The sequence below is a fragment of the Tupaia chinensis genome, unplaced genomic scaffold (genome assembly GCF_000334495.1).
Source record: "Tupaia chinensis unplaced genomic scaffold, TupChi_1.0 Scaffold000215_1, whole genome shotgun sequence".
Taxonomy (NCBI): domain Eukaryota; kingdom Metazoa; phylum Chordata; class Mammalia; order Scandentia; family Tupaiidae; genus Tupaia; species Tupaia belangeri.
Genome location: NW_006159690.1, coordinates 2,837,804 through 2,851,855, shown reverse-complemented (window position 1 = coordinate 2,851,855; position 14,052 = coordinate 2,837,804). Strand labels below are relative to the sequence as shown.

Sequence of the window (14,052 nt, the reverse complement as noted above, 5' to 3'; positions counted from 1 at the left end):
TTTTTATCTTAAAGCTTAAAGTGTTAGATTTGCTTTTTTGCAAAAATGTATGAAGATGTGTACATTTTCTTCAAGTTCCACAATTCTGTTTTTAAATACCTAATATTTCTTTTTTAAATTAGGAATTAATACCTTAAAAATCACACATCTCTATACTGTAATGTGAGTAGATTTTAAGTTGATACGTACTCAATTTACATATTGAAATTAAATGTGGACTTAAGGGAACATTCCTTTTTTATGGAACATTCCATAAAAAGATTGGTCATATGATTTCAGTTGACATTTAAGTGGATAATTATTACAGATTATGGTACTAAGTAAGCTCTTTTTAAAAAAAAAAAAAGATAGCAAGGGTTCTTGAGGTGCTGACAGTATTCTATTTCTTGACTACATGGAGGTTCCCCTAATTTATTCTAGTTATTCATTAAACTGTACATATATGTTTTATGTACTCTGAATATGTATGTCTTATACATAGACATCTTAAAATAGTAGAACTTTGTCTAGAAGCCTTTGTCAGTTTATATTATTTGTAATAATTACATTACTCATTCTAATGTATCATCTTGTTTGTGCTTTAAATATAAGAAAGCCTGATACTTAGGAAATATCTTAAATTCTAAATAAGTAAGAAAATGTGACTTAGGAAATCATTTAAGTTCTAAATGATTTGACACTCTCTATTGAAAATTCCCACTTTTTATATGTTGTAAAAAACATAATGTAGAATTTGAATAACATTTACAAGGATATTTTAGTGCTAATCATTTCCCAACACACTTACGATAAAATCCAAAATCTCCTTTTTTTTTTTAAGTTTTTATTTATTTATCGGTTGTAATTTTGGGGCCACCAGGTCTGAGAGTTGAACCGTGATCAGCCATGTGGGAGTCCAGCACCGCAATCACCACACCACCTGCCAGCTCCTGTGTCATGATTTTTAAGGCCATACATCCACCTAATACCTGGCCATCTCATCTGCCTCTTTTTTTACTACTCTTCCCATGTTTGCACTTTAGCCATTCCAACCTTCTTGCTATTTGTCAATCACTCAGAGCCCCTTCCTGCTACCGGGTCATTGCACTTGCAGTTCTCTTCACCAGAATACTCTTCCTCCAGATACCTTATCTGTACTTTTTGTGTGCATTTGAACCACATACTATCTGAACAGAAGACCGAATATTGGATTTAAATTCATTTGTTTTTATAAAAATAAAAAAATTCTGGTTCTGTATCTTCTCTTTACTTAGACTCCACAGTTTCCAAAAATGGAATGATTTATTTCAACTCTTCAGCTTACACATTTAAAAGACAAACATATATATATGTATGTATGTGTGTGTATATATATGTATGTATGTATTATATGTGTGTATGATATATTTTATATATATGTATAATATATATTTATATATGTGTGCTTCATTATATTGTTGGCCTCCACTAACCCTTAGCAAATTTCATCAAACTACTATGCATTTCATACTTACCCATAACCAAAAGCCATAACTGTGCATTTTAGAAAAGAGGAATGATGGTCAGCTTTTCTCCTTTGCTCCCAGAAACACTTAGACTTGTTATTTAACAATGAGGGTAGAAAGGGACCAGCAGGTGCTGTAATGGTTATCACTGGACTCCTATGTACCTAACCGCAGTTCAAGTCCCAGACCTGGCTGCTTAAAACTCAGGCTAAGCACATGTGTATACATGCTCAGAATTCCAAGAGGAGAAGGGTGTGGCATGGTCATCTTCACCGGGGAGGGAGGGGATTTCTCGCTTTCTCTCTCTCTCTCTCTATATATATATATCTATCTATCTATCTCTCCAGTGAGAGCATGCACTCTATAGCAAAAATCTTTCTCTAAAAAAAAAATTAAAAAATAATAAAACAGTGAGGGTAGAAGAGTAAACAACAAATTTGCATAGTCATAGAAAGTACTTGTTAACTAGACAGAGATCCTTCTTAAATCACCCAGACTGTAGCAATATAATGACACAGAGAGAGAAAGAAATAGTGACTTTATAAACCAGTAAAGAAAAAGGATAGACAGAATAAGAAGCACTAACATCTGTCAAATAGGAGTTCCATGAGGAGAAAGTAAAATGAGGCATGGGCAGTATTCTAAAAGTACTATCAGTCATTCATAATTAAGAAAAGATAAGAATTTAAAATAGTAGGCTTAGTCTGAGCAGGATACATATTTTTTATTTTTTTATTGCCAGAGGTTGTATGTATATGCCATAAAAAGAACCTCCCCAGTGGAATGTGGTCATGCCACAATCTTTCACTCCATTTCTTCATTCTGTCAGGATTTGAGGCATCACACACACACACACACACACACACACACATAAACACAAACCTGGCATATGTTTCAAGCATCCAAGGCCAGGGTTTGAACTGCAAGTGGCCATGTGGGATCTAGTTCCCTATGTACAGAATTTAACTGCCATGGGTAGGATAAGTTAAATCTACACCTAATTGTATTATGGTAAAACTGTGAAACATCAACGATAAAATATTTTATAGCAGAGAAATGACATTACCTATGAGCAAATAACTAATAGTAGACTTCCCATCTGTATCAATAGACTCCAGCAAGTGAAATAATCATACCACCTAGGAATCACAGCAGAATTTTTTTTTAATTTTTTTTTCCTTTTTTTTTTTTTTTTGAGAGGTTTTTGCTATAGGGCGTGTGTGTTTGACAGAAAGACAAAAAGAGACAGAGAGACAGAAAGCGAGAAATCACTCCCCAGGTGGGATGGCTACCCCACATACCCTTGTCCTCCATTCACCTCTCGGTATCTTGGGCACACACGCACATGCACCTGTCATAAGTTTAAGCCACTGAGTCTGGGACTCAAACCGTGGTCGGCTACCTGGGAATCCAGCGACATAGCCATTACACCAACTGCTGGTCCCACAGTGAATTTTTAATTCAGAAAGTGAGAATGAAATAAAGAGATTTTAGACCAAGTCTCAGAGTTAGCCCTTCTCAGATCCTAACTGAAAGGATTACTAAGGAGTGTACTTGTGGGAGTTGGCAGGTGGCATGGTGGCTAAGGCACTGGACCTCCCACATGGCTGACTAAGGTTTGAGTCCTGGACTTGACAATTTGCTTTCTCTCTCTCTGAGCAAATTAAAGAAAAATAATAAATAAAATTAGATAAGTAATTCTTTTTTAATATTTATTTATTTATCTACTCATTTTTTTTTTTTAATTTGACCACGGGGAGAGACAGAGAGAGAGAGAGAAAATGAGAAAGCAAGCTTACAGCTCCAGGACTCAAACTGTGATCTGCCATTTGGGAGGGTCCAGCACTTTAACCACCATGCCACCTGCTGGTCCCCTAGATAAGTAATTCTTACCAAAAAAAAAAATTTAAGGGCTCAGTACATGGTATGGTGATTAAGGAGTTAGACTCCCATGTGGCCAATCACAGTTTGAATCCCAGACCTGGCAGCTTGCTTTCTCACTTTCTCTTTCTCTCTCTCTCTCTCTGGTCAAATTTAAAAATAATAATAATAGAGTATGGAGAAGGATCACAATAGAACAAATAGGCATGATATTAGTGGGATTCAGATATGGTTTATTACCTGTTGATGATGATGTATATAGTACTCTCAACTGGATGGGCCTGAGAAGTATTTCATTTTGGGTAAAGTCTTCTTACAAGGAAAATGATAAGTAGTGATTGAATATTTAAAAAAAAAGTAATAATAATAATCTGGGAAAAATGAAAAGCTATTGGATGATGATGATGGGGATTTTAATGTCTTTATATTGACTGGTATGAATGGTATTCCTTCTGGAAAAAGAAATGTAATACACTGTAAAGTTATATGTGATTCAATGTAATATAAACAAGATTACGATAATAATAAAAAAATTTTAATGACAAATATATATCTTTTCTTTTTGTAGAGATTTTTGCTGTAGGACATATGAGCTTGCCAGAGACATAGAGAGAGACAGAACAGAAAGCAAGAAATCATCCCCCAGGGGGGATGGCCATGCCACAATCCCTTCTCCTCCAGTCTCCTCTCGGGATTTTAGGCACACATGCACACACACCCAGCGTGAGTTTTAAGCCACCAGGTTCAGGACTTGAATTGTGGTCAACTACATGGGAGTCCAACAACATAACCATTACACCATCTGCTGGCCCCCCAATAATATATATATTTTTTAATTAAAAAAAAAAAGAATGTACTTGTGGGAGCCAGCAGGTGTTGTGGTTAAGGTGCTGGACTCCCATAGGGATGATTATGGTTCAAGTTCCAGACCTGGTGGGTTACTTTCTCACTTTCCCTCCATGTGCCCTATAGAAATTTAAAATATTACTACTACTACTCATAATAATAATTTAATTAGATAAATATTTTTTAAAAGAATGCACTGTGTAAAAAGCAAATCAAACCTCAGATAAAGGAATAAAATGTAAAGAGCAATGGTGAGAAAATAAATTAGCAAACATTGGTAAATCTAATTATAAGTGTAATTATGAAAATCTAATTATGAGTTTTGCTTACTATAAAGCAGAAGTTAAACAGTTTGAGAAAGGGTTAAACATAAATAATAGACCACACTAGCGTAGGGAGGGAGTAGATAGGGATTAAAGTGTTTCAAGATCCCTGTGTTTTCAGATAGACGATGAGATATTTATTAATTAGCATTTTAATTATATTTTTATTTACTAACCTATAAAATGTAATACCTACCTCAGAGTTCTGAGAAGTGAATTGCTATACAAAAAGTACTTAGAATAGTACCTGGCATGTAGTATGTGTTCAGTACATATTTTAACTATTTTTATTGATATTTTATTTAAACATTGAGAAAAGATATAGGGCAATTAAATTTTAATGTATAGAAAACACAAATAGTGGCTAATTGGTTTGTTTTTAAAGCTAGCGTATTAAGACTATTAAGGACTAGCAGGTGGCATGGTGGTTAAAGGACTGGATCCCACATAGCCAACTCCACAATTCAAGTTTCAGACCTGGCAGCTTGAAAATCACACTGGGTGTATGTGCATGCTTGCCCAAAATCCCAGTAGGAGACTGGAGGAGAAAAGATTGCCGTGTGGCCATTCCCCCAGGAAGTGATTTCTCACTTTCCTCCTCTCTGTCTCATTCTTTCTCTGGCAAAAGCATGTGCCCTGTGGCAAAAAAGTCTTTAAAAAGAATATTAATATAGGTCAACATAGACTTTAAGGCAGAAAGACTTTATTGAAGATAATTGGGATCTTTATATAAGAGAAAAACTAAGACTTACCAGATTTACCACCAGAAAAATAAAAGAATCTTGAGCTATGTGCATTTAAAAAACTTAAAATATAGTGAGATGACAGGAGAAACTGATAAATCCCCATTCATAGTAGATTTTAAACTACCTCTTTTAGAAACCAACAAATCAGATAAAAATGAAAGTTGTCAACACAGTAAGTTTGATGTAGTGAGCACTGGTCAAACAGCTGGAATACCCAACACATAATAAGGTATAAAGAGAATTTTCTGGAATCACAGAGGACATCTCACTGCACTAAATGTTGCTGCCATGCGGTGGCATTCTCTGACCGAAATTTCATACAATTAGGAATTAGGAAGAAAAAGATACCCCTCCACCCAACCCCAGTGGTACAGGAGTAAGGGTGCTGTAGCAGAGTGCTAGAGAGAACGTGAGAAGACTTTGGGTTTCTGTCCCAGGTGTGTCGGAGCCTGGATAGTTGCAGGACCAGGGAGGGATTGTGGTATGCTTCTTGCCCTCTGTCTCCCCATGCCCCACTCCCTCTCAGAAAATTAGTTAATTATTAAAAATAAAGAGAAGGACAGAATTCCAACAATTTTAGTTCATGTGCTTAGAAACCAAAAAATTCATTTATCATTTATCAGAAAAATCATAATTGAAAGGGGCTAGCAGGTGGCATGGTGGCTAAGGCACTGGACTCCCACATAACTGACCACTGTGGTTCGAGTCCTGGACCTGGTGACTTGCTTTCTCACTTTCCCTCTGTCTCTCTGGTGAGTGCATGTGCCCTGTAGCAAATTAAATATTATAATAATGATGATAGTGATAGATAAAATTAAATAATTATGTTTTTAAAATCAAAATGGGTGGGGCCAGCAGGGCATAGTGGTTATGGCATGGGACTCCTACATGGTTGACTTTGGTTCAAGTCCTGGACCCCGGGACTCCTACATGCTTGACTTTGGTTCAAGTCCTGGACCCAGAAGCTTGAAACTCATGCCGAGTGCATAACTAAAATCCCAAGAGGAGAATGAAGGAGAAGGGATTATGGCATAGCCATCATCTCCGGGGGGAGAGGTGATTTCTTGCTTCTGTCTCTCTGTTTCTGTCTGTCTCTCTGGTGAGTGAATGTGTGCTATAGCAAAAAATCTCTTATAAAAATACATAAATAAAAATGAGACCAGCAGGTTAAGGTACTGGACACTCCCACATGGCCAACCACAGTTCAAGTCCCAGACTTGGTGACTTGATATCTCACTTTCCCTCTTTCTCTCTCCTATGTCTCTCTTTGGTCAAATTAAAATAAATGAATGAACAAATAAAATAAATTTTTAAAAATACATAAATAAAAATCATTATGGAAAGTATAAAATACTTAAATATGAACATGAAAACATGTCAGCACTTAAGAGGAAAAATTTATAGTTTTAGAGCAATTTTAAAATATAGTAATTTATTTATTTATTTATTTTTTTGGAGAGGTTTTATGCTATAGGGCGCATGCACTCGCCAGACAAAGAGGGACATAGAGACAGAAAGCGAGAAATCACCCCCCAGGGGGGATGGGCACGCACGCACACGGCAAGAGTTTTAAGCCACTGGGTCCGGGACATAAACCGCGGTCGACTACGTGGGTGTCCAGCGACATAGCCATTACGCTAACTGCTGGTTCCCAAAATATAGTAATTCTTACAACAAAATTTATACTTTTAAATGCATATATATAAAAAGGAAGAATGATTAAAATCTAATGAGCCAAGTATTCAACTAGGAAAGACTGAAAAGGAAGAACAGCATGAACCCAAGAAAAGTAGAAGAAAAGAAACAATAAAAATCTGAACAAAAATTATTAAATAGAAAACAGGTAATAATAAAGCAAAGAAACAAAATCAAAAATTGGTTCTTTGAAAAGACTAAGAAGGTGGGACCAGCAGTTAGCATAATGGCTATGTTGCTGAGCTCCCATGTAGTCGACCACGGTTCAAGTCCTGGACCCGGTGGCTTAAACTCAACGCCGGGCGCGTGTGCGTGCATGCCCAAGATCCTGAGAGGAGAATGGAGGAGAAGGGATTGCAGAGGGGCCATTCCCACAGGGGGTTATTTCTCGCTTTCTGTCTCTCTGTCTTTCTGGAGAGTGCACACGCCCTATAGCAAAAACCTCTCCAACAACAACAAAAAAGGACTGATAAGGGACCAGCAGATGGCATAATTGTTACATTGCTGGACTCCCATGTAATCAACTGCGGTTCAAGGCCCGATCCCTGTGGCTTAAAATGTACCGGGTGCATGTGTATGCATGCCGAAAATCCTGAGAGGAAGGGATTGCACATGGCCATCCCCCTGGGGAGCGGGGGTGGGAGGATTTCTTGCTTTCTCTCTCTCTGTCTCTCTGTCTCTAGTGAGTGCACATGCCCTATAGCAAAAACTCTTTCTTTCTCTCTCTCTTTCTCTCTCTAAAAAAAAAAAAAAAGAAAGAAAGAAAGAGAAGACTATTAAAATGGGAGTGCTATGCTGTGCTTTTTTAAAGTGGTAGAAAGAACAAATAGTATATGTACCCAAAGGAGCTAGTAAATTACTATCTGTTGGCCCCAGTAGGTGGCATGATGGTTAAGGCACTAGACTCCCTCATGGCCTACTACAGTTCAAGTTCCGGACCTGGAGGTTTGAAAATCACACCTGGTATATGTGTATGCATGCCCAAAATCCCAGGAGAAGAATGGGGAATGGATTGCAGCATGGCCATCCTCCGGAGGTGATTTCCTACTTTCCCTCTCACCAGCTCTCTCTCTCTATCTCTCTCCCCAGCAAGCACACATGCCCAGTGACAAAAATCTTAAAAAAAAATTTTTTTTAAACAATTGCTATCTGGGGACTAGCAGTTGGTGTAATGGCTACGTAACTGGACTCCCATGTAGTCGACTGCGGTTCAAGTCCCGGACCTAGTGGCTTAAACTCAGGGCCAGTGGGCATTTGAAAGATTGTGACTTAGTGGGACCAGCAGGTGGCATGGTGGTTAAGGTGCTGGACACTCCCTCATGGCCAACCATGGTTTGAGTCCCAGACCTGGTGGCTTGCTTTCTCACTTTTCTTCCTTCTCTCTCTCTGTGTTGCTCTCTGGTCAAATTAAAAAATAATAATAATAAATGAATTAATAAATAAAGTTAAAATTTAAAAAAAAGGAAAAAAGATTATGATTTAGTTACATCTTGTGTTCTCACTTGTGCCCCTGTCAAGTTATAAAATTTGTGAAAATGTAGATAAGCAAATGGACTCAGATAAGTCCATAGCATTTTAAATGGAATGTAACCATTTTTTAAATTATTAAAAAATTCATTAAAATATTTTAATGAATTACTTATTTTAGTAGGCACTATAAAGATCTTTCCAGATACACATTTGAAGATTCAAATCCTGAAAAAATTTAAAAGAGAACTATCCAATAATCCCACTACTGGGTACATAGCCCAAGAGGAGGAAATCAATATGTCAAAGAGACATCTGCATTCTTACATACTGCAGTGTTATTCATAATAGCCAAAATACAGAATTAACCTAGTGTCCATCAATGCATAAATGGATAAAGAAAATACGGTATACACGATGGGATACTATGCAGCCTTTAAGAAGAGGAAAATCCTGCCATTTGCAACAGCATGGATTTCCAGAAGACATTATAAGTGAAATAAGCCAGACACAGAAAGACAAATATCACATGACCTCATTTAAATGTGGAACCCAATATAGTCAAAACCATAAAGCTGAGAGTAGAATGGTGGTTACCAGGGGCTGGCAGTGGAACAAGCAGGTAGACTGAGGGATACTGGTCGAAGTATAAAGAATTTCAGTTAGAGATAAAAAATACATTTAGGAAGTTTATTGTGTAATATACTTACTATAGTTCACAACAATGTTTTGTGTATTTGAAAACTGTTATGAGTAGAGTTTAAATGTTCTTACCACAAAAAAATGATAGGAATGTGAGGAATAGAAATGTTACCTAGCTTGATTTAGGTGTTACACAGTGTGTGTGTGTGTGTGTGTGTGTATAGATATATAGATATATAACTAATGTGTATACTATAAATATATAAAATTTTTGTCAGTTAAAAAAATAAATAAGAGCCAGCAGGTGGCATGGTGGTTAAGGTGCTGGACTCCCATGTGGCTGACTATAGTTTGAGTCCCAGACCTAGCAACTTGAAAATCATGCTGGGAACATGTCTGTGTGTGACCAAAATCCCAGAAAAAGAATGGAGAAGGGATTGTGACATGGCCATCCTCCTGGTGGGTGATTTCTCATTTTCCCACTCACTGTCTGGCAAGTGCATGCACTCTATGGCAAAAACCTTAAAAATAAGGAAAAAAATTAAGAACCAGATATTTTCGCCTCTAAAATCAAATTTATTGGGACCAGCAGTTGGCGTAATGGCTATGTCGCTGGATTCCCATGTAGTTGACTGTGGTTCAAGTCCCAGACCTGGTGACCTAAACTCATGCCAGGCGTATGTGTGTGTATGCCCAAAATCCCGAGAGGAGAATGGAGGAGAAGGGATTGCAGTGTGGCCATCCCCCGGGGGGTGATTTCTCACTTTCTGTCTCTCTGTCTGTTTCTGTCTTTCTGGTGAGCTCATGCGCCTTTTAGCAAAAAACCTCTCCAAAAGAAAAAAGAAAAAAAAAATCAAATTTATCTTACTGTGATATCACTAGGAACTTAACTGTTTTCTAAGTATTTGTATCACCAATCCCTTGTTGTTAAACCTAAAATTTAAAAAGAAAAGTAAGGATTAAAATAATGCAAATTATGAACTGTAATATGGTATTTTTGATTAAAATATTTGATGTAGCGTTGGGAGATGGCATGGTGGTTAAGCTGGCTGGCCACCCACATGGCTGACACCGATTCAAGTCCCAAACCTGGCAGCTTTCTCACTTTCCCTCTCTCTTTTTATTTCTCTCTCTAGTCAACTTTAAAAATTATAATAGTAATAAAATACTGACGAATAAAATTTTAAAATATATATATATTTGATGAGAGTATTCATTATCTAGTAATGTTCGCTATGTATTTTAACCAAATTATTTTGTCAGATTGGCTTTCTCTAGCTTTTTATTTAGTATACCATACCCCAGTGAACATTTTTTTAATCTATTTATTTATTTATTTTAATTTGATCAGAGAGGGACAGAGAGAAAGAAAGCAAGCCACCAGGTCCGGGACTCGAACTGTGGTCGACCATGTGGGAGTCCAGTGCCATTAACCACCACACTACCTGCTGACCCTCCCAGTGAACATTTTACTCAATCCTCATGAATAAAAAATTAAGAAAATGGGAAATGAAAAAAAAAAAAAACTAAAATGGGATACTTTTCGTACTTCACTTTTATTTATCTTCCCTTTTATTTTTTACTTAAAATCTGGCTCTAAGTCTGAACTCTATTTAAAATTTGATGATTTCTTCCTTAACTTTATTCCTTTTTTTCATTACACACATATAGGAAGGAGAAAAAATCTGAATCATCTCAGCTTAACTGAAAGAAAGAGCTCTGCAACAAAAGACAATGATGAGTAAGTTTGTTTATTTTCTTTTTTAAGTGCTAGAGAGAGAGAGAAAGATTCCCCAGTGGGGCCTGGTTAAGCTATTATCTTTTTTCCTTCAATTCTCTATCCTTTTGAGATCCTGGGCATGAATCCTGCCCCTAAACCCCATGTGTTTTTCAAGTCTCAAGACCTAGGACTCAAACCCTGGTTGGCCATGTGGAATCCAGCTTTCTCTATGTAATACTCAACTGCTACACTATGGGGCCAGACCAATTTATTGCTTTTTCGTGTGTCTTGCAAGAAAATGTGGGTTTTTTGTTTTGTTTTGTTTTGTTTTTCCATTGCCAGAGAGGGAAAAAGAGAGCCCACACCCCAGTGGGCCATGGTCATGCTAGAATTCCTTTTCCTCCATTTCTTCTCTCAGGATTTGGGGTATGCATGCACATGCCCCTATCATGTTTTTCAAGTTACCACAGCCAACACTTGAACTGAGTGGTTGGTCATGTAGAATCTAGATCCTTTAACCACTAGGCCACCAGCCCAGAAAGGGTCATATTGGGGCCAGCAAATGGTATGGTGGTTGGGAGTACTGGATTCCCCTTCAGCCGACTGTGGTTTGAGTCTCAGACCTAGCGACTTGCTTTCTCACTTTCCCTCTCTCTCACTCTGTCCTTCTCTGGTCAAAATTTTTAAGAGAAGATAAATAAGCAAATAGAATTAAATAAAATAATTCTATAAAAAGGGGGGTCTTATTTGTTAAACTAATAATTTAGGAGAAATTATTTGTAGAAAATAATAATTTATATCTGACCTGAAGTAGTCTTTCTTAAAGAAGTGAAATAAGGCCAGGTGATGGCATGTGGTTAAAGCAGCTGGATCTCACATGGCGTGGTTCAAGTCTCAGACCCAGCAAGTTGAAAAACACTGCGAGCACATGTGTGTACCTGCCTAAAATCCTGAGAGGAGAATGAAGGAGAAGAGACTGTGGTGTGGTCATGTGGTCATCCCTCTTGGGAAAGTGCTTTCTCACTTTTTCCTCTCTCAGTCTCTCTCTGGTGAGCACATGTACCTTATAACACACACACACACACACACACACACACACACAAAGACATTAAATCACTTATTTGTGATGTATTTTGTGCTGTTCATGCAATGGTGATATATCATACCTTAATTTTAATACTCACTGAGCCTAGTTCTCCCACTCTATGTGTAATAGACCAGTTTAGAGTAAAACTGAAAAAAAACACTCATTTCAGTTTTATATGAATGGAGAAGTAACATATTTCTAGGAACATAGTGAGTAACAAATAGCTGGCTCAAGACAGCTAAGAAGATTCATATAATGGAAGTAAGTAGTGGACTGGCTCCGTGGCCTTGTGGTTAAGGCAGCCAGATCCCCTATGGCTGACCATGCAGTTCGAAGCCTAGACCTGGTGCTTCCAGTGGTTTGTGAAACATGCTGGGCATGTATGTATGCCTGTCCAAAAAAAAAAAAAACTAGTAGCACATAATAATTTGTGAATCACAGATAATCTTGTATTTTAAAGCAGACATCTGCTATACCCAATGAATTTCTGGTAACAGTGATATAAAGTGTAAGTAGGCAGTAAGGAGGAAATGGTTTTGGACAAAAGCAATAGACACTATATAAGGAAGCCAAACCTACCTGGCCAGTTTCCCCAAAATCCACATAAACTATCCTAACTTTAGTGTTTTCCTTCTTTTTCTTAACTGTCAGTTTGCTTTCAACTCAGATCTTTTAACAATAACCCCCATGGCAGTTCGCTTTCAAGTAGCAACGGAGGAATAAGAAACTTTGTTGTGGGGCACTGAGGAATTTGCCTATATTTATTTATGGTTATGGTTAAAGATCTTAAAGACTTTTTTTTTTAAGGTCTTTGCCATAAGGCATATGCACTCACTGGAGAGAGACAGAGAGAGGAAAAGTGAGAAATCACCACCCCTAGGGAGCATGGTCATGATCCCTTCTCCTCCATTCTCCCCCTGGGATTTTGGACACACATGCACACACACCCATTGTGAGTTTCAAGCCCTGAGGTCCAGGACTTGAACTGCGATCAACCATGTGAGAGTCCAGTGCATTAATCACCATGCTACCTGCTGGCCCCTTAAAGATAATCTTAATTTGTAAATCCCATTTGGGAGAGAATTAAAATAGAAGATGACAGAACTAACATTCAAAAAGAAAGTAAATAAGTTTTTTATTCAGAATAGGTATTTATGTTAGTCTTTAGTGTGTAATTGAAAACATAAGTTTTGAGCCAGCCCCATAGCCTAGTGGTTGAGAGAACCAAATTTCACATGGCCAACTACTATTAAAATCCTGGCCCTGATAGCTTGAAAAACTCATTGGACACGTGTGTATGTCTGCCCAATATCCCAAAAGAACAGAGAAATGGAAAAGAGTTTATAGCCTGACCATACCCCGTTAGGGGTGCTTTCTCTCAGTCTCTGGCAAGCACACAAGCCCTGTGGCAATTTATTAAAAACAAAACAAAAAAAGATTCACAAACCCAGTAAATAGACATAGGTAATAATAGCTAGTAATTATTGAGTACCTGCCATGTGCTGGAAATATATTACGTTTAATCCTCTCAATGACCCAGTGAGGTAGATAATGTTACCTCCCTTCACAGGTGAAAAAAACTGAATTTTAGACAGGTACAATAACAGCTTAAGTTTATAAGCTTCACATCTGAAAGACTGCTTTTCATCAGTGTGCTAGAATTAACTGATACTCTAGCACAGTATATTATGTTGTCTGCCCCGCACCTCTTCCTGCTGGGATTAACATTCTTAAAATCACCCCTCGCCCATTCTACTTCTGTCACTTTGTTTTAAGAGTTATTTTTATTTAATTTTATTTATTATTAATAACATTCTTAAAATCACCCCTCGCCCATTCTACTTCTGTGACTTTTTTTAAGAGTTATTTTTATTTACTTTTATTTATTATTAATAGTATTTTATTAATTTGCTATAGGGCATTTTTACTCACCAGAGAGAGAGAGAAAATGAGAAAGCAAGCTGCCAGATCCAGGACTCAAATCATGGTCTGCCATGTGGGAGTTCAGTGTCTCAACCACCATGACACCTGCTGGCCCCATACTGTGGCTCTTTATCACAAGACCCTATTCCCTAGACAGTTGATGGGTCCGGGAGTAGGCACCTGACCCAAGCCCAGTCAATTAGTTATTCCATAGGTTTGATGAAGGTGGAAGTAGGGC

The 14,052-nt window shown here is 37.5% G+C and overlaps 1 protein-coding gene across 2 annotated transcripts in view; it reads left to right on the top strand.

Moving 5' to 3' along the window:
* The window catches only part of ITGB3BP (integrin subunit beta 3 binding protein), a 74,581-nt gene that overhangs the window by 30,115 nt on the left and 30,414 nt on the right, over window positions 1-14,052 (top strand). For both annotated transcript variants that reach the window (XM_006147529.3, XM_006147530.3), the window contains exon 4: window positions 10,756-10,825. In XM_006147529.3, the coding sequence (XP_006147591.1) occupies window positions 10,756-10,825 (70 nt within the window). The remainder of the gene's footprint in view (window positions 1-10,755; window positions 10,826-14,052) is intronic.